Source organism: Dermacentor andersoni, chromosome 4, assembly GCF_023375885.2.
Source record: "Dermacentor andersoni chromosome 4, qqDerAnde1_hic_scaffold, whole genome shotgun sequence".
NCBI classification, from domain to species: domain Eukaryota; kingdom Metazoa; phylum Arthropoda; class Arachnida; order Ixodida; family Ixodidae; genus Dermacentor; species Dermacentor andersoni.
The window spans coordinates 13,989,232-14,010,666 of record NC_092817.1 but is presented as its reverse complement, the minus strand read 5'-3'; the positions used below and the strand labels follow the sequence as shown (position 1 = coordinate 14,010,666).

General features: G+C 47.1%; 2 protein-coding genes across 3 annotated transcripts in view; one reads left to right on the top strand and one right to left on the bottom strand.

Annotated features, from left to right (window-relative positions):
* Nucleotides 1–16,605, bottom strand: part of LOC126535970 (protein tumorous imaginal discs, mitochondrial) — a 37,282-nt gene extending 20,677 nt beyond the window's left edge. For both annotated transcript variants that reach the window (XM_050182850.3, XM_050182851.3), the window contains exons 1-6: nt 16,408–16,605; nt 16,175–16,317; nt 15,770–15,853; nt 14,818–15,054; nt 5,994–6,146; nt 2,648–2,795 (exon numbers count right to left, since the gene is read on the bottom strand). In XM_050182850.3, the coding sequence (XP_050038807.1) occupies nt 2,648–2,795; nt 5,994–6,146; nt 14,818–15,054; nt 15,770–15,853; nt 16,175–16,317; nt 16,408–16,513 (871 nt within the window). In that variant the 5' untranslated portion in view covers nt 16,514–16,605. The remainder of the gene's footprint in view (nt 1–2,647; nt 2,796–5,993; nt 6,147–14,817; nt 15,055–15,769; nt 15,854–16,174; nt 16,318–16,407) is intronic.
* Nucleotides 16,606–16,803: 198 nt separating this feature from the next.
* LOC126535968 (tetratricopeptide repeat protein 38-like) lies at nt 16,804–19,294 on the top strand. Its single transcript, XM_050182848.2, has one exon. The coding sequence runs from the start codon at nt 16,989–16,991 to the stop codon at nt 18,453–18,455; it is 1,467 nt and encodes a 488-aa protein (XP_050038805.1). The 5' UTR covers nt 16,804–16,988; the 3' UTR covers nt 18,456–19,294.
* Nucleotides 19,295–21,435: the final 2,141 nt, after the last annotated feature.

Here is a 21,435-nt window from a genome sequence, read left to right as displayed (position 1 = left end):
AGACTTCATCGTTATAACTGATAATACGGCATGGGGACGCTGTAGTAAGCAGTTTATTTCCCCATAGAAAACGTGCAAAAGTTGACGGCGTAGCAGCTTTTCATTGTTAAAACCGGTATCGTTATAAGTGGGTTTGACTGTATCAGGAATCAGAAAAAGCAGACTTAATGAGAAAAAAACAATAATTCTGTTGAATTTGAGGGTCAGGAACAAAAGATACAATTTCATGACATGTCGACAATATCTTTACATCGGCGGTACGAAGTGAGGCCAGCCACACTTTCGTGCCCACTGAGAGAGCATTGCCTGCAGTGAGACGATGCAGGAACTGATGCTTCGTCTGCCTCTCGGTTGAACGTGTCTTCGAAACTCGAGATTATGCAACCTCCAGCACTAAGACAGTGCACCATGCCATGCCATCTCAGCTTGCCCAGACTTTGCACATGCTGCAGATCACCGCTAAAACAGGCTGTACGGACAGTGTATGGGCTCAGCCCTGTGTAGCCACGGCCACTAGAAATGGAGCCGCACCAACCTGCCTGCACCCCCCACCCATGCACACACGCTTTATCACGTTACCCCATGTTACCCCGTTACTGCACTGGCCCCTTTCCCCATGCTCACATGAAAAGACGGCACTCATCAACCCACCATCCTTCTCGGCTTAGCCTCACATGCTTTCACTTGCATGTAAAGTATACAGCGTGCAGGTCGCAATAGGACCTTATTGCACTCGGACTTTGTATGGAACATGGCACTGCTCCACTTTGGGCGGCAGCTCTTGGTCAGGGGCAACTTTAGAGGTGCGTTCGCAAGCAGCTACATGTAATTCAACCATCTGGCCATCTGCGTTCCAGAAGTTTCTTTTCACTGTCTCAGTATTACCGTATTTACTCGAATATAATGCACACTTTTTTTCCGATAAAACAGGTCCAAAAATATTGTGCACATTAGAATCGAGTACGACCCTAAATCTGTGTTACCATATCGCCATCGGCATTTAAAAATGGCCGCCTTGTACGTGCTTTGAGCCTAGCTGCGGTAGCTTTTGCCATGTGCTGTAGCACGTGTGCTTAGGCAGTGCTTCCTTTGACTTAGTTTAGCGCACCGCCTGTCTTCCCGTTTTCTGCGTTTGCTCTATCAGCATGAAAATGCCGACTGCAAAGACATGGCAAGTTCATCACGATGCCGCAATTAAAAGGAAAGTGATCATGTGTGCGGAGACGGACGAAAATCTGTCCACATCAGGGGCGTTCCTGGGTTCCCGAAACTTGCGTGCGGAAATCCCGAAACTTGCATGCGGGACTGGCGCAAACATGAGAGGCGTTCTACACCAGCGGCTGCTCGTATGGCGCAGCCCCTGTCTTGAAGGCGATCTGCGACGGAGACAAGAGTCTATGTATATAGGCGCACCGTGCTATGTTCTCATTGCTTCAACGCGAACGAAGCGAGAGGTTGCACAAAGGTCAATTCCCTCGCTCCTGCTACCGCACTTCCTCACTCCAACGTTTAGAGTTTTCGCAGTAATTGAGTGAGATGTGTTCATGTTTGCTAATGCGTGCGTGACACCACACTTGTTAATTTAGTTAGTAAGTGAATGTTTAAAAGTTTATATGGCCGTTAAAAGTACTATATTTACTTTCGTACAGCTGTCTACTAATTTGCTATCGTAATCAATGCTTTGCCTTTCGGGTAAAACTACGACTTTTTTTATTCATCGCAACTTTAGCGCATTGGGAGTAAGTCTTGTTTTTTTTTTTTCCAAATGAGAGAAAGTTGTATTTCTGTGTGAAAGAATGAGGTACGCGGTACTGTAAAGCAGTTTTCTTTTTCTTTAGGTCACGGCAAACGGGTGCGCGTTACAATTGAGGGCGGTTTTTTCCCCCCCTTTTTTTTGGTCACAGAAAACGGGTGCGCATTACAATCGAGGGCATGTTAGAATTGAGTAAATATGGTACTTCGCAGCAGCAGTAAACTTTCGTTACATTGAAATCGTGTATAAACACAATTCATTATACTGAGGTTCAAGATACATTGCGTGCTATGGACAAGTTATGAAAAATTAAATAGTTATATGGTATACTGAAGTTCTTTATATCGAGATTATACTGTAAAAAACTGTAAATTGCCCTTCAGTCTGTTACAGACTGCTGCTAGCAGCTTGATATGGGGCAGCAATGGCACAGTGAAACATTTCATAAAAGCGGTCTAATGGAAGAGCATTGCATAGGTCACGCGGCGATTGTGGATTCAGCTCCCACTGGCTGCACGTTATCTTATTCTCTCCTTTCAATACCCTTTTTCTTTACTATTTTTACATTTGAATAAGGACACAGTAAATTTCCCCCGGGCTTACGTCGTCTCCATTGTTTATTAACATCATGGTGAATCTAGCAAAAGCGATCAGCTGAGAATACTGCCCCAGGACTAATCGATCTTCAACTGCAAAGCATTCCTTCTAAGGAACCTGTATGGGTTTTCTTTGTAGCCTCGTGCCACTGTTGGGTGGATGACAATTTTTCATCATTACAGTGGTGATGTTTTCTGCTGCTGCTGTTCCATAGCAACAGTAACAGCAGTGCCACATGGACCACTGCTTACTTCAATTAGAAAAAAAAGTGTTCACGCAATATGCGAGAGGTTGCACCTGCGGGCACGGGGACCGTGACCGTTTTACGCTGTACAGTGGTGCCCTTGGCATGGCATTCTTGGCAGGGTGACTGGACATGCATGCGAGTGCCATGGCAATGCCGACATGTGCTCCGCATCACGAAGGGACCTGTGCTGATCGTTTCCTGTGAGGGCAGAGAGAACAGGAAAGTTTCATGAAAGCAGTATAGGGGTGTCCACCTTCATCTCAATGAATTCTGTTGGGTAATCAATGCTCTCTGAACATACAGGGCAAAACACTGTTTAAGGGACAATAGAGACCAACATTAGAGGTACATTTGACTGGTTCCTACTGCAGCCCGACTCGGATTGCAACTATGTGGAGCGTGCTAGATATCAAAGCTACAGTGCTACATATCATATTGAAGCATACCTAAGCTAAACCAAGCTGCCAGAGCAATTGGGCACTGGAGGCGCTCACTGCTATGAGCACCTTCAGAGGCTGCAAGCCGGAGTGCAGTCCTCTGAATAAAGCAGGCAATTTTTTTAAGGCTCAATTTCTACTAGCTAGCTAAGTAGCTCCCTGGAACAGTAATTGAGAGTGACTTTAATGCTGAGCTGTGCCTTAATGTTGAGCTGGATCAACATTAAGGCACAGCTTTCACTGGCAGCTCCCACTGTTGGGGTGTGCAATTACTCGAATATCACCGTATAAAATTGTATAGCGAATGTTTTAATAATTCAATTCGTGAATCAAATATCTACTATTCAGTTTTTTGAATATTCGACATATTCGATCTGGAGTCCCTCATGCTTGATGCCACCCAAGCGAGCATTTCACTTCGTTTTCGGTGCAAAAGGAGCACCGAGTGAGCTGCGGCAAGCGCTACCTGATGTCGGCCTGATACAGGATCGCATACACAGCGCCCAAACATCGTAATTCACAGAATGGTGCCGCATCAGCTGGGACCACCTCTGTCGGTACAAGGCGATGGACGTCACACCGCTTCAACAGCCGTCAATTCAACCTGCACGCGTGATCTCGGGACTGATCACTGGTGAGCCACCCGTTCAAACAACTAGGCAAGCATTCTGCAATGGATTGCAGCCTGTTACCACATCGACCAGCAACGAATTTTCATCACGGCCGTACTGCCTAGGCCATTAGGCCTAATCGGCACTGCTTCATTGGGTGTCAAAAAAATTCCCTGTATCCCCACATAGTGGCAGCACATGACAGAAAAGAAACAGTTAGGAAATTGGCGCAATTTTTAAACATACAGACGGCGCCGTAAATATACAGCACCGACCATTTTTGGACTTGTTCGCGGCGCCATATATTTATGTCATTGACTCTCAAAGGGTTAAAAACAGAAATTCTATAAACAGATATTGACAAAAAAGATATATTCCAGACCTTCGCATAATACCACTGAGCTGTAATCAGTGTGGGCATACTAATTTGGTGTTCCCTTTAATGAGAGTAGTCTTTACTCTATATCTTGATTAAGTTACTGAGCTTTCTACGTTCTTGTTATGCAAAGCTAGCAGACCACCGAGAATGTTCCGCACCGTGATTTCTTGCTCAAAATTCATAAGCATTAAATTTTGTGATGGATGGATGAATAACTTTCTTGAGGTGCGTCGGTGCACGCGATTAGTGCGCAGCGGGCTGCTCCCACATCGGGACAGAGAGGCCATGCCCCTCCGCCGCGTCGCGGGCCCGATGGACAGCCCAGAGCTGTGCTTCAAGGTCCGAGCTGTGTAGAGCTCAGTCCCATTCTTCCTTGGTGGTCCTGGCCGTCGGCGCCAGGGGGCAACCCCAGAGCATGCGAGCAAGGCTAGCTATTCCTTACAGTAGTGACATGCATTAAATTTTGTGAGAAATTTCCTAATACTCAATATTCTTTTTCTTGATTTGATTCGATATTCAATTCGAAATGTACTATTCGGTATTTGCACACTCCTACAGATTAGTGTTCACTTTTGTTCTGGGCTGAACTGACCAAAATCAGAGGGAAGAGTACATTTAGTATTTGCTGCAATGCTTCGCCTGCATCACCAAGGGCATCATCACGAAGATTCTAGCAGTCTAGTGTGTTGCTTTCAGTTGCCAGTAGTACTTCTGAAGTGGTGGCATCACTTCTCTTATGCTTGGTTTCCCACATCCTCTGTGCAAGCATAAGAGAAGTGGTGCCATCAGTTCGGAAATACACGACCGGTGACTTCTGATGTGGCACATTTCGCTGCGAATGATTTCTTGCCATGCCTAATGCTGGACTGTGAAAATCACCCACTGAAAATAACAGAAGTAAGCTGAAAAGAACAGGACTGGGAGCTACTAAATATGGCTGAAACAATGTGTGCAGTCGTTCTAAAGTTGCAGAAAGGTCTGCAGAGCAGATCTCTCAATACCAGATCAATTCACAGCCTTGCATTTCATAAAAGTGTTCAAATAGGATGACTGAGGTATGGCCAAATTTGTGAGCAAGCCTGAACTGACTGCAGTACAATTCTTACACTTGTAATCTAGAATTCACACAGACTTTTTGAATACGAACCTATGATACAGAGCAGTACTAGATAACATGTTAGACTACTTCAGAAGTGCTTGAAAAACTGACATCCCTCAAATAAAGCAGCCTTGCAGCGAAACATTATTAAATTATGGGGCTTAACTTCTCAAAGCTGCACATATACGAGACGTACATGGCTAATAACAACAGTGCACTGAAAACGAAGACGAAGGAATGCGTAGACGCAACACAAGTGTTGAATATCAACTGGCTAATTTACTGAGTGAACGAGTTACATACAATTCAACAGTGCATGTACCTGCAAGGCATCAAAACACCATGACAAGGGATGGTGGTTAGATCAGTTAAAACAAAACAAATATGCAAGGGAAAAAGGGAAAGAGTGGCAAAACAAGAAATGCTGTGAGTCGCTCAACCATCACCGACTTGCGTGATATAAAAAAGAAATTTCTCTTTCGTGGAGAGCTATTGCGGGCCGACTAAAACACCTTGGTCTAGCTTTATGCTATAGGCGCCACAAATTTCAGGCGTCAATTGGTCTGGATGGTGAAACAAAATTTTGGTTCACGCAATTTCTGAATTGCATGTCACAGTAGAGGGCTTCAGATTAATTTGGCCAGCTGGAGTTCATCAATGTGCACCCAGACCACAGTATATGAATGTTGTTGCCTTATGCCTCCATCAAAATGCAGATATGCCAACCAAGTGTCAAACATGCAATCTCATGCTCAGCAGCGCAATGCCAAAGCCACTGAGAAATTGCAGCGGATAGCTGTGCAGTTGTCCCAAATAAATGCACAACAGTAAATTCCATACCGACACCCCTGTAAGTGTCAACCAACTCACCATGCCACTGCCATTGCAGAATGGGCACCGGATCAGCTTGGTACCAGGTTCACTGCGGGTGCCTTGGCAACGACGGCACGTGTCAACCACGTTGACTGTCACATCCTTGTTAACCCCTCGGGCAGCTTGTTGGAAGGTCAAGTTGAGGATTACCTGTTAATAGAAGCTCAGCAGTAAGTAGATGTGGAAGTGCTAATTACTGCATTATTGTGCAGCTCTCGTGCCTGCTAATCATTGGGGTCACTTTACACACCAATCAGACTCTGTGATGGGTGGCATCTGTGCATGTATTTCAGAGGCCACCAAAGGCAATATAGCGGAAACTGGGACAGAACATCAGCAAACAGCATACTAACATGCAGTTTTCATACTGCAGTAATGGAGCTTACCTCCTTCAACTTCCTTTCATACACTCGAACCTCATTATAAACAAAGTTGAATCGGGAGCCAAAATTACATGACTATATCTCATTATAAACAAAGTTGAATCGGGAGCCAAAATTACATGACTATATTTGTTCCTTCTTTATCTCCATTATTGCCATTTTCTGCAATATATGCCCAACGGGGTGCACAATTGTAAACATGGAAATAAGAAGACGGCATTGTGGCCCGTGGAACCGCTACACGGCCACGGATACGATAAAATTTGAATAAAACAACAAAAGAATTTTCGGCATCTGCAGCACGTGACTTAGCACCTGATGCAACAGCCTTTACAGATGCCTTCTGTTTCATTTTGATGGCCTTTCAGGTCCGCTTTCCACTTGGCTCGTTGTGGTCGAGCAACAGGTGGCGCACAACACAGCGCTCTACTGTGTGATCAAGGAGGCAAGCGAACTTTGCCGTGCCAACTTGGCTCGGCTGGCTTATGGCCTTCGAAATTTCAGCGATGCTAATGCGATATCGGAAGCGACACCCAGCTGCCAGCCCATGCGGCATGCTGCAGGGAGAGGGAGAAGTGAATGCATGACTTGGGCGTGACCCCCGAGATTGTGCTAGGGAAGTCTCCGAGGCCAGGCCCAGCTGTGGCTGCCTGCGCGGCGCGCCTTAGAGAAAGAGAGAAGTGAATGCACTAATCTTTCGCACATAGCCATTCAGCATGGCGCGCCTCACATAGGCTTGCGAGATTGCACCGGGGAGATCTCAGAGGACACGCCAAGCTGCGTGCGGCAGTGAGAAAGACTAGTGTTGCTCAACAACGTATTTGACACGGTGAAGTGCGAATTTTGAACTGCCACAGCAAACGAGTGCTGAACACCATGGAAAGCAATGCGCTTGACGCGTAACGATCGGTATTTTTCGGTTTAGGAGACGAATCTGGTTATCCACTGGCAGGACAATCTCACTTCATTAAACGAAGGTTTTAAATACCTGTATCTCGTGGGTCTTTTAAGTGGAATTCCATTTACTTCCATTATATCTATTATTTCTTTATATCCCATTTTGTTATAACGAAGTATTACAGTAGACTTGTGTTAATTAGACTCCAATTAATTCAATTTGTCAGTTAATTCAGTTCCGACCGAAGGTCCCGGCCAGCGCCCGTGCATTTCTATGGGCTCAAACTTTCGTCATTTCGATACTGAAATTGGCTTTTGCCAGATAATTGAAACTTGATCAGTCAGTATGCACTCCTATGTAACCCCAATAGCGAGCGACTCCTTTCAGTGACAGCGTCTCCTGGCATAGCTTAGAGGTCAGTAAATGCATTGAACACCTGTCATCTCTCATCAAAAACACCTTTTCAGCCTGCCCTAGAACAATTTTCAAGCAATAACCATAGCTCACAATGTCTGATTACGGTATTTACCAGATTCTAACATGTAAATTTTCTTTGCTTTCTTTGTACTGTATCTAAATTGTATCTGCACAAATATTTATACTGTATTCTAAGTGACCTTCAGGTTCAGCAGGAAAAATACAGGGAAGGCTGGAGATGGAAATTTGAGATGATGAGCAAAACGAGAACAAGGTAAAAGCAGGAGCCAACGTTTCGAGGAACGGACTTGTCTTTTTTAAGGCTTTCCTCGGCACTGTATATATAGGTACAGTTCTTCTAAAGGGAAGAGGGGGTAAGGTGGGTGGGCGAGGCAACAACTAAGAGTGTATTAACGGAGAGGGTGTAGGATTGAAAAGAAAGGTGTGCTATTCAATGTCAATGGAGGAATGTGAGGTAGCGCCGTGTGTCAGCCAGTTCACGTTTCACTCCAGGTTCCTTTTTTCATGGAAGGGGTTTGGACAATGGGTGAGGGAGGATCTGTTCTGCTCGAGGTCCGTGAACTATCGTCTCTTTGTAAGAGAGAATAAAAGAAGCAGCAGAAAGTGTTGCTCATGGAAAAATAAACAAATAAAATGGAATAAACATTTAAATAAAAGACCAAAAGAAAGGGAGAAGAAAAATAAAAGCACTAAGGAAACCAACGAAAATGAAGTGCTGTTGCCTATAGTTTGAAATTTGGCATGGCGAATAGATTCGAAAGCTCCCTTCGAAACATTTATGCCTATTGGTTGCAATGTCTTGAACTTATAGATCAGGTATGATTCTCAGGTTTTTCTGTCTCACGCAGAAAGGAAATTTAACTGTAGGATGTAGAGTTTAAGTTCATCAAGGTTATAACCTGGTTGGTTGAAAAGCTAAGCGACAGCCTAGGGAAGGTTTTTAGCTGTGTCTGCGCAATGTCAGTTTAACCTGACGTTCATTGATTGTCCTGTTTCACAGATATATTATTTCTTACAGAAAGTACATTCAAGCATATAAATTACATCGGAACTAGTGTAAGTAAAGCTAGTTTTCACTTCGTGTGTGTAGCTATTTTCGGTGCTTTTAATTTTAATGTCACTTTGAAGGTGCCTGCAGGTTTTGCACCTGGGGTGAGAACATGCTTTTATTAAGGGGGAATGATGTTGGCTAACTTTTGTGTGTACAAGTTTCTGTTGCAGCGATAGGTCACCCTTGGTACCACTGGGAACACTTTTCTCAGATGCTCATTACTTGATAATATTGGGTGGTATTTTTGTAGGATGTTGTTTATGCTTGGAAAGGCTTTATAATATTTTGTTACAAAGGCTGGTGGTCTCTCAGATTCTGCTGTGGGCTGTTCCTTAGCTAATTCCGACTGCCTCTCAAAACTTGATGTGACATCATCAGCCCTGTCGAGAGGAACTTGTGGATAGTTTCGTTCTGCTAGCGTTGCTTTAAAATCATTTAGGTGGTTGATATAATCGTTGTCTTCGCTAAAGATTCTTCTAATTCGTTTCGCATGTCCAACAAAAATTCCTTGCTTGCAATGTTACGGGTTATGACTAGTGTAGTCTAAATATTGTTGGCTATCTGTAGGCTTCCGGTAAAATTATTGCCCACATCCTGAAGGGCATAGCAGATGAGGCAGTCAACCTGCTTATCTGCAAGAACTATGACTCGAACTGATTTTGAATTCATGAAGAGTAGCCACATTACGCAGCAGTTCCAACAGGCTACTAAATACAGCTCAGACATCTTTGTGTGAGGGACAGCCACCTGGACCTCCTCTGCCATAAAAAGAAAATTTGACACGGTTAATTAGTTGCGAGCTCGAAGCCATGTCTTCCGCCGTTCCTTGTCAGCATTGCCCAGACAACACATATTCTGTCTCACTTATACAGGCCATTATTATCAGACAAGAGATGGCGAATTTAGGCCTCCCGTCTCTCTGCCCCATTCGTGAAGCTGCTGGCAGTCAGGACCAGCCCCGCCCAACCACTGCTTTCCCGTTTTCAGCAGTTCCAACTCGCCGTCATAACTCGGCCGACTGGAGAACACCAGACGATAGGCCGATTTGTTTCAATTGCTCGAGTGTTGGACATATCGCTCATCATTGCCGCACTCATTGGTCATCGCCCCCTAGGTGTAATTTCCCATCCAACCACCCAGATCAAAGTCCTCTCTGTTTCTCTGTGCATCCTTAATCTACGAATACTGACAACATACCTACGACCTTCCATACTAGCGGGTCACCATCACCCCTAAGTTGTCAGTCTTGTTCGCCACGGGCCCACCACTCTTCTTCCCCAGCGTTCGTGCCACAGGAAAACTAATCGGTGCAGCTCCCAGAGGTGATGCTGCATAAACGACCCGGCCTGCAAATCCTCTGATCACATTGTCTACCCTTGGAAGTATATTATACGTTGAGGTGGATGGGGTCCCAGTCAAGTTTCTCCTCGACACCAGTGCTGTAATAAGTGCTGCCCATCGCACAAGGCTCAAAAAAGTCCTCATGCCTGTCGTACCCTCTGTAGCACACGTTGCCGACGGCAGTACGCCACCAGTTGTCGGCCGCCAAACCACCGTTTTATTTGTTGTGTTGGAGCACTGTCCGTATGACCTGATTTTGGGGCTGGATTTTCTTTCAACCCATTATGCTCTAATAAACTGCAACAGGTGTCATGCACTTGGACCTTCCTTCTGACAGCTACTTTGTTTCTGACGCACATTATCCGTCCCTGTGTTCTACCGAATTCGCCCGGTTGCCGCCTCAAGCTGCTACTACTGTACCTTTTAACGCTCGACCACACATTCCTGATGGTGACTACATTGCCTCTCTGTTTGTCAACATTATTCTACAGCATGGCATCGCGCTCCCATGTACCACTGTTGATAATTCTGCTTGCCTTCCCATTCTCAACTTTGCGTTTGTTGCACATGTTCTTCCTGGTAACATGGCAGTGGCCTGTCTGACACCTGTGCATGAGTACCAGGTATCTCCGTTCTCGCCCACTATTTCTGCCTCTGTCAGCCCTATCATCGCAGAGCTCCCGTTCAGCTTCATCACCCTACTACAACGTCGATAAAATGATCGCTACTGACCTCTCTCCAGCTCAAACTGAAGACCCCAGGCGCATACTGTTCAGTTACCGCAATATTTTTTATTTCGATGACTGCCTGCTCGGCCAGACTGCCATAATCAGTCATCAGATTCACACCAGCGGTTCAACTCCCGTCCATTGCCACCCCTACCGCGTGTCTTTTGCAGAGCGCAGCATCATTCCACACGAAGTCGCAAAGATGCTGAAGAAGAACATCATCGATCCTTCCACTAGCCCGTGGACCTCACCAGCTGTCCTGGTCAAGAAAACAGACAACAGCTGGAGACTTCGTGTTGATTATCACCATCTGAATAAGATCACCAAAAAAGGACGTGTATCCACTGCCTCGTATCGATGATGCAGCTGACTGTCTACATGGGGCGAAATATTTTTCATCGATTGACCTCCACTCGGGCTACTGGCAGATAGCTGTTGATGAGAAGTGTCGCAAGACAGGCTTTATTACGCCTGATGGACTTTTTCAATTCAGAGTCGTGCCCTTCGGGCTTTGTAGTGCCCCAGCGATGTTTGAATGATGGACGCCCTTCTCCGAGGCTTGAAGTGGACCATCTGTCTGTGTTATCTCGATGACGTAATCGTTTTTGCTCCAACATTTGAAATCCACATTAAGTGTCTCACGACTGTCCTTGCTGTGTTTTGTGCTGTGAAACTTCAGCTCAGCTCGTTGAAGTGTCACTTCGGTCGATGTGAAATAACTGTTCTCGGGCACCTTGTAAACACCAATGAAATTCAACCTTACCCGGCCAAAGTTCGAGCCGTGCAAGACTTTCCTGTGCCGCGCTCAGTTAAGGATTTCGTAGCTTCATAGGCTTATGCTCATACTTTCATCACTTTGTTCAAAATTTTGCTGACATTGCTCACCCTCACCGATCTTTTAAAGAACGACGTCCCTTTCACGTGGGGACAACGGCAGGCCGAAGCCTTCAATGCACTCATCAGACTCTTGACAATCTCCCCAATTTTAGCCCATTTGGCCCTTCAGTACCCACTCAAATCCGTAAAGGTGCTAGTGGTCACAGCATAGGTGCTGTTCTTGCCCGGATTCAGCGTGGTCAAAAGTGTGTTATCGCTTACGCAAGCAGCCTTCTGTCCATGGCCGAGCGCAACTATTCTATCATGGAACAAGAGTGCCTAATGCTGGTTTGGGTGACAGCAAAGTTTCACCCATACCTATTTGGTCGCCATTTCCGTGTAATTACGGACCACTACGAGCTCTGCTGGCTCTCCTCATTGAAGGACCCTACAGGATCTCTTGGTCGTTGAGCATTACGCTTGCAAGAGTACACTTTCTCTGTAGTGTACAAATCTGGCCGTTTACATCAGGACGCCGACTGCTTATCCCGCCACCCTGTCGACCCACTGGAAGCCACAGACCTCAAATCCGGCACCAGCATTATGTCCATCTCAGGCTTCCTCAACATCGGCAATGAACAGCGCCGTGATCCTATTCTGTGAACCATCATGGATTGGTTAAGCTCGCCAACTCCCAATTCTTCTCTTCATCTCTCTGTATTTACAATGGAGTCCTGTACAAACGCAACTTGTGCCCTCGTGGTGCTGACCTACTGCTGGCCGTACCAGGCCACCTTCAATGCACAGTGCTTCATCAACTCCCCGACGTGCCCACTGCTGGGCATCTCGGTGTTACCGGCACCTTTGACCAAGTCCAGCGCCGTTTCTTCTGGCCCGTCCTCTGCCGCTCTGTGTGCCGGTATGTGACTGCTTGCGACCTGTGCCAACGCTGGAAGGCCACTCACATGGCTGGGCTTTTACAGGCTGGGCTTTTACAACTCATTGATATTTCCACTGAGCCTTTCTTTCATGTGGGACTTGACCTACTTGGCCCTTTCCCTTTCACAACTAAGGGCAACAAATGGTCGCAGTTGCAACCGATTACACCACGCGCCTCACCATTACAGGAGCTCTGCCTACAAGTTGTGCCACTTACGTAGCAGATTTCCTCCTATACAACGTCATCCTGCACCACGGTGCTCCACGTCAGCGCCTCACGGATCGGAGACATTACTTCTTGTCAAAGGCCATTGATGATATCCTCCGTCTATGTTCTACTGAGCATCAAATAGCCACTGCTTATCATCCACAGACTAACGGTCTCACAGAGTGACTGAACAGAATGTTTACCAAAATGCTAGCTATGTACGTTTCTCCAGACTACCAGGACTGGGACGTCACTCTGCCATATGTCACTTTTGCGTAAAATTCATCCCACCATGACACTGCAGGTTACTCACCATTTTATCTACTGTTTGGCCGTGATCCCATTTTGTCCCTGGACACTGTACTTCCACAAGTCACACAGTCGCAGACCGCTTATGCCCACAATGCATTTCTATGGCAGCACAGGCTCTTCAAGTTGCCCGTGCTCGCCTCACTGATTCCCAGGCTTCCCAGAAGTCCCATAACGATACGCACCATAGGGACATGCAGTATGTACCTGGCTCCCTCATGCTCCTGCAGTCACCATCTTGTCGTGTGGGCCTACGGAAAAACTGTTGAGCTATTCAGGTCCCTACCGAATCATGCGACAGCTTTCAGATGCAATGTATGACATTGCTCCCTAAGAACCAGGCCTGTTGTCCGCACAACCAAGAACCAATGTTGTTCATGTCTCCTGTTTAAAGCTCTAAGTGCGTGGCCTTTGCCGAGCCATAATCACTTGTGCCGGGTCGGCGCTCCAACCCCGGCAGCGTAGTGTCGCGATGCAGAACAGGACATGCAGAGAAGAGACAATGAAGAAGTGCTGTTGTTGCTGGGGCGCTTTCACCGCCATGTTCTATTGCCAGCTGGTGCCTTCAGCATTCACCTTGCATAACTATACACACAAAGTAAAAACTAGCTTTACGCTTTACTTACACTAGTTCCAATGTAATTTATATGCTTGAATGTTCCTTCTGTAAGAAACAAAATATAGGTGAAACGGAACAATCAATGAACGTCAGGTTAAACGGACATTGCGCGAACACGGCTAAAAAGCTTCTGAAAGCCATCGCTCAGCATTTCAACCAACCAGGTCACAACTTTGACGAACTCTACATCCCACAGTCGAATTTACGTTCTGCGCGAGACATAATACAGAGAATCATACCTCACCCATAAGTTCAAGACATTGCAACCAATAGGCATAAATGTTTTTTGAAAGGGAGCTTTATAATTTATTCGCTATGCCAAATTTCAAACTATAGGCAACAGCACTTCGTTATTTTTCATTGGGTTGCTTAGTGTATTTTTTTTTCTTTACTCCTTTTCATTTGTTCTTTTATTTAAATATTTATTCTACTTCATTTATTTATTTTTCCATGAGCACCACTTTATGCCGCTTCTTTTATTCTCTCATGCAGAGAAATGATAGTACACTTACCTCCAGCAGAGCAGATAATTCCCTCCCCCCTCATCCAAGCCTCTTACAGAAAAAAATGAACCTGCAGTGACACGTCCGCCAGCTGACACATGGTGCTACCTCAAATTCCTCTATCGAAATTGAATAGCACACCTTTCTTTTCAATCCTACACGCTCTGCGCTAATACACCCTCGGTTGTTGCCTCGCCCACCCACCTTACCCCCTTTCCCCTTTAGAAGAACCGTACCTCTATATACTGTGCCGAGGAAAGCGTATGTTGCCTTGAAAAATACATGTCCACTCCTGGCTCCTGATTTTACTTTGTTCTCATTTTGCTCATCTTCGGGTTTAGTAGAATGATTACTTGCATTGTTTGCTTAACTGCTACACAAAACTAATTTAATTTCAGCCTAACCAAGTTTGTCAGTCAACACCATAACAAGTGCACTGCTAGCGCCACCGCCACCGTCGCACGTTCGAGCAAGACTCCATCGTGTCACCGGCATGTCTTTTTCCTATGACAGCAACGGAACAAACAACAGGTCTGTGAGTGAGGCCTAACCTTGGCTGTAGCAAACACTTAGACTATCCAACCTTACCTCTTGAGCTCCGCCGAAGCCGTACTGAGACTCCGAGAAGTCAAAGTCGGAGAATCCTGTCCGGCCACCGAGATCACCAAATATCTTGCGGAACAGTTCCTCCGGGTCGATGGTGGAGTGGAATCCCTCAGGACCCCAGGTGCCTTGTGGCCCACCTGCACTGCCTGCACCACTGGCAAAGCCAGAGTCTGTCCCCCAGCTGTCATAATGTTGTCTCTTGCCTTCGTCGCTCAACACCTGCAAGGCAGAACATGCTACTGTCTTGATTTTATCACGAAGTGTAGCATGCACAAAATCAAGCCTGCGATCTCAAGCATCCAGGGTGTTTTTGGAACCGAGCGTCAGCAGCATGAATCAACAGGACATGAAAGCACAGAAACAAGTAGCACCGGTTTGTTGTTTGTGTGCCTTCCTGTCCTGTATATTTGCACTGCAATTACCCGGGCTGCTGTAGCTTGTTTTGCAGTCCTGGTCAGCACATTTTGATGGCAGAAGTAGCAAAATTTCTTTCATATTATGATTTCAGTGTGCATTACGCCCCTACCCTCTGTATGGCTGAAATTATTTTGCGATTCTGTTACTTCGAACCACAGTGCCAATGGTAGAGTATAGTGACATATTTACCAACAAAGCATCTCAGCACTCTTATGCAGATAGTTTAGGTTTGCTCACTATCTGACAAGCTACTTTCCTAGTAAGCAGTCATATGCAGGGGAGCATACAATGCAATGTCATGTAAGGCCATAACTAGCAACAGCAGGAATAAAGTGCAAAATAATACAATAGCACACCCGGGCTTAGTTTTCTTTCAGGAGCGCGACTCGAACGCCTTAACTATGAGGGCTTTCATGAAATTTAGTAGACGCAACGTATGTCCATCAGCCTTTCTACGGCTATCAACATCAGCTGTTTCACGTCAACGTGGAATGGAAGTTTCTGTGACACTTCTTACTTCGTAGGCTTCAGATACTTCTTGGAATTTCTTCTGTGCCTCAGGGTCGCCCTTATTGGTGTCTGGATGGTACTTCTTTGCGAGCTGCGCAAGAAAAAGCCCAGCGAAAATCACAACATGCACTCGTCGCACTGTAGCACAGATATCAACGCGGGAGCACCACAATATGTCGTAGCAGCATAAAACGAATAGGTCATGTACTTCAGCATACAAAAAAAAACAATTTGTTTACAATGCAGTATTCATCATAACAATCATTTCATCTTGCTGCCCTTACTGAGGTTTACCATCCTTCGAAATTTTGTCTACTTTTACCGATCAGCTGTTCTAAGCTTGCAAACTGGTCCTACGCAACCACACCCGGAAGTTCTAACACCTCATTTTACTCTATTAGACTTCACTTACCTGATAATATGCTTTCTTAATGTCCTTTTGACTCGCATTCCTTGGAACACCGAGGACATCGTAATAGTCCTTTCTCAGAAGGCTCGAGGAGATATGCAACTGCCTGGACTGCTGGCCGGCCAGAAAACAGTTGGAGCTATTTCCTGGACAAACACAATGCTGTAAGTTGACGCTCTTTCGTACGAAACAACTGAATGAATGCGCGAAGCACCTACTAAAAATTGTTCACGAACCAATTTCTAATGAGGCGATACGCGGTAATAGTCCGTTCGACTTTGAGCACAGCACACAACAGCGGGCTAGATGCGCAGTGACACGAAGTGATGCATACATTGTCATAATCTCATGCTGATAACTCTTAAACTTTAATTCCCCAGTCCCCTCTGAAACATGTGGCGAACCTACAACTCCTTCGACAGAGATCGCGTATGTTTGTTGCCAACACTACGACAACTTTTCGCCAAATAAAACAAAAAAATCAAAGTTTAGCAAATATAGCATAAGTACAATGCATTACTGCAACAAAAAACTGTATGTTTAATAAATTTGTCAAAACATAAGTTGTGAGCGTAAATATTCGTTTTGAAATTAGAAAGTCACTTGATTTGGTCAGTTGTCAACACTGTGCAGAACGCGTCGACTGCTTGTGGTAGATGCCTACATGGCAGCTGTTTTTGCATCGTCGATAAGAACTGTGTGAAATATGTGACGCGTTTGTTGCATTGACATCACACGACAGCGCACGGAACCAATCTAAAACGTGTGTGTCTACTTTTTCAAGTGAGTCTCTCGCGGTTTTGCCCAACTCTGCATCATGGCTGCCAAGCTAACGCTGCGGCAAAACTGGCGCGAGTGCGCCGCTTGGAAAGCGGAAAACCTGCCGCTCACCACGACGAACGATCAAGCCTGCAAGTTGTTCGATGCGGCGCTTACACAGTACGTGGGCTGGTACGACGACCCGACCCTTGGCGGTCTGTCTGGGACGCTGGAAAGTCTAAAGAAAACGGACCCACACTTCACCATGGGTCAGGTACTGAGCGTCGGCCTGACACTTATCGGCTCCGGAGACAACGTTGTCAAAAACGCGAACCTATCCGGTGACCTCGACGTCCTGGACTCGGTCGCGAGCAAAGGTCGACTGCCGCACCGCGAGCAACTTCACGTAGACGCCGTGCTTGCCTGGTCCCGGGGCCGGCTGTCGCGCGCGGCGTCGCTCTGGGAGGACATCCTCATCGACAACCCGACCGACATGCTGGCTCTGAAGTTCGCTCACGACACCTACTTCTACTTGGGCTACCAGCGCCAGATGCGCGACTCCGTAGCGCGTGTGCTACCGCACTGGAAGCCTTCCATGCCTCTGTACTCGTACCTGCATGGCATGCTCGCCTTCGGCCTGTGCGAGACCAACCTGTACGACCAGGCGCGAAAGGCAGGCGAAGAGGCGCTCCGGCTCAACCGCAACGACGCGTGGGCCACGCACGCGCTGGCGCACGTGCACGAAATGCAGGCGGACCCGGACGGCGGCATCGCCTTCTTGAGCCGCACGCTGGCCGACTGGGAGCCGTGCGGCATGCTGGCCTGCCACAACTTCTGGCATTGGGCCGTCTACCACGTCGAGAAGGGCGAGGTCGAGGCGGCGATCGACATCTTCGACGGGCAGGTCTCGAAGCGCCTGCGCGACTCTGGCGCCATGCTGGACTACGTGGACGCCGCCTCGCTCCTGTACCGACTGCAGCTGCGCGAAGTGCCGAAGCAGAAGCTGGCATCGCGCTGGCCGGGCGTATTCGACGTGGCGCAGGCGCACTACGACGACCGCGTGCTGGCCTTCAACCAGCTGCACTTCCTGATGGCCTTCCTGGCTGTCGGCGACGACGGCACGCAGCTCGTCGACCTGCAGCCGCAGCGAGACCTCGGGCGGCGCGAGGACGGTGGCTGGCCCGCCGACCAGCAGCGCATCCTGGCCGAAGTGGGCCTTCCCGTGATGCAAGCAATGGTGGCTCACAACCAGGGCCGTTTCGACGACGCGGCCGAGAAGCTGTCCGCCGTGCGGTACGATCTGTTGCGCATAGGCGGAAGCAACGCGCAGCGCGACGTCTTCGACCTGCTGCTCATCGACGCGGCCATCAGGTCCGAGCGCCACACCCGTCTGGCTGAGGCACTGCTCGCCGAACGCAGCCTGTTCCGGCCCAAATCTCCCATGATCAAGAACCTGAACGAGGCCCTGGCCAAGCGCTGCAGCCACAACGCTAAGAAGCCCGCTGGCGTTGTTGCGTTTGTCTGAACATATACCCTGCGCACTGAGGGTACTGGAATGGCCTGCTAAGGACAGACTACGGTGGAACAGACTTTGAACGCTTCCGTATTCAACAAAGGAGAAACGGGGCAGGAAGTTTGCTCGGGACCTTAGTTGTGTTAGCAAATGTTTCTTTCTTTCTTTCTTTCTTTCTTTCTTTCTTTCTTTCTTTCTTTCTTTCTTTAACACTGTATGCGAACCAGAACGTGCACTCGGTGATTTTTTTTTAATGCCTATAGCTAAGCTTATTATTTGTACGAGCACATTTGCGAATGTGCTCCGTCCTTGCACCGTCGTTCATATGTAACATTCCGCTGCAGGAGTAAAACAGTCTTTAAGCGAAAAACATGATCGTCAGACGCTCGGAGATGTAAACCAGCAGGTACCTTGAGATCGGACTTTTTTTTTTAATGCTTTCAATGAAACACATGATGTATCACGAAGACTGCGCTCGCTCACTCAACGACACGCATGCTATAGCATGCGCTGACGCATGTTCTCTTGGAATGGCATATCCCACAGCCCCACACCCTGCTGCGGTTAGCCCATTGTGCTGCAGCACACGGGCGTGCGTTCAGATGCTCAATGTTGGTACTCCGGCTAACCTCACGGGACGGCCACAAGTGTCACGCGAACGAGCTGTGGCAGTAGGTACCCAGGTGGGCTCATTTCGACGCGTGAACCCAAAGCGCTCGGACCGCTCACTGCGCGCCGAAAATATTGCGCAAGTTGGCAACAGCCGCTGTATGGACGTAATCATAAATCGGGGCACTGTTCGCGGCCTTTTTCGTACAAAGGTGTTGGAACAAATTAAATATTCACACAGACTCCGGTGTCTTTTGTCCAGTGGTGTTTGTGTCCTCTGTAGATTACAACGTATAAGTTCAGAAGCGTTCTTTGTAGGCTTTGAATCTTATTAGGTTTCTGTTGTGATTAAAGACTACGTTAGGGCCCCTGAAACTGTTCGGACAAATTTTGTAGACGCGTAGGGTACAGCTTAAGTCGAACATTCGCACCACAATTTAAGTGAAGCGTTACGTATTAATGAAGCTACAAGCGATTACAAGTTACCCTCCTCCCTAGCCATGCTTTTCCTCAACTCGTTCGCCGAGCGATAGGGGCTAAGCTCCACCTTCACTGGTTTGCGTCATGATGCGACGTCACATCGTCCACTTCCGGTTGTTTTGGAGCCCGCCCGCGCGTAACCTCTCCGCTAGCCGCTTGGCCGTCGACCCCAAGCGAGAGCTATCGAAGCAGCGCGCGTTGCGAGCATTCTGTCGCAGCGCCGAACGTGTCTGGTATTCCGGTAACCACACACTAGCTGAACGTTTCAACGGAACGGTGGAGGCATGAACTCAAGCTGATGAAGGAACTTTAGCGTAGACGTACGTGAGCTGCCTGACCGGTCTCCACGGTCCAGCCACCCGTTGGCGCAGAGCTTAACCAGCCAAAGAGGGAGCTAATATTGCTCTAACCAAGTGTAAAACATTTTAAACATTAACAAAAACAATGTGTTAACGATTACACTCCTGCGAAAAATTTGCACCAGCAGCAAATGATACATTTTGTTACTGCTACTGTGTCTGGTTGAGCTCTGTGCCACCAGGTAGCTGCACCTTGCAGACCATTCACATTTGCGCTTCTGTTCATCCCATGAAACAACACGCAAGTGGGCAAGCCAGGCCCTGTCCCCTTGCGCTTGCGTTTACCCTAACACCGGACTCGCGAAACGTTATTGCGTTAGTAATCTTCCGGTGTAAAGTGACAGCCGCAATCGCGCAAATCCTGACGCCGATCGGATAACGGCAGTCCGATGCGCTGCAGCCAGTCCGCTCGTCTACTGACTTGCAGAGGGACACGATGTCACCGCTTGACATATTGCCAGTCGCTACGTTTGCAGTCCACAACGCAACAAAGTCGAATCATAGCGCTCGCGAAAAGACAGACCGACACTAACGGCGGGCTCTCGTCAAAGTAGGGAGCACGTTGTAACACAAGCAGACGACACTTGCTGAGTGCCGGAAGTGCTTAAGTGTACTGAAAAAATGTTCTTGCGCATTTCCTTTTATGTTACTTTCTTTTTATAAAAACAAATTAACTCACATTCCAACTATTACGAACATCATTTGTTTACCATAAAGTTTGAAAAATTATCGATCACGCGCCCTGGTCAGCCAATCGAATAGCTCGCCCCAGTGACGTCATATGGGTGATCTGCGTCATATGGGTATACGTGGTTCAAAATTCCGCCGCGCAGTGTGCTGCGATCGGCAACGATGTGCATTTTTAAAACTTTATAATAAGTTACACGCTTTACGCAGAGCACTTAGATGCGTCAATTAATTATAAGAAGGACCTACCCTAACGACTCAGTACGTTTGTAGAAAATCGTCAAAATCGTTTCAGGGTCCCTTTAACTCGTATCACACAATCTTGCATTGCCATAGGCCGGTGTTACCGTAAGCGGAATAGTAAACCAGAAATGGGGCAAAGAAAATAGTTGGTGACACCGCGTTGAAATTTATGCTCCAGATTGCCCTAATTATAGTATCCGAGATCGGGCGGCGCTACAGCGCGTGCTACCGCATCTCGGAGGCAATGCTCTAACGTCATATGTTTTGGCATCGTCGACTCGGCGCTATATGGTCTGCAATAAAAAGCTGTTACATCGCGTTGCAAAGTATGCAGAGATCTAACCTGGCAGCTTTTAAAAACTTTCCAATCACAACGAACCGTGATGTGGTAGAACAGGTAGAGCTAGCTATAGTTCCGCTATAATCCAACCTGATTATGCCTCTTCTGGCACAAAAGAAAAACCAATAGTTTGAAAGTATAATCTATCATTTTAACGTAGTGTTTCGTCTTAAAGTCATTTTATGGCGGCTGCGTCACCGTTAGAAGGGAAAATATCGGAACTGGAAAATCCCCATGAAACACCAAATGTTTCTTTCTTTAGGCAAGAACAGGA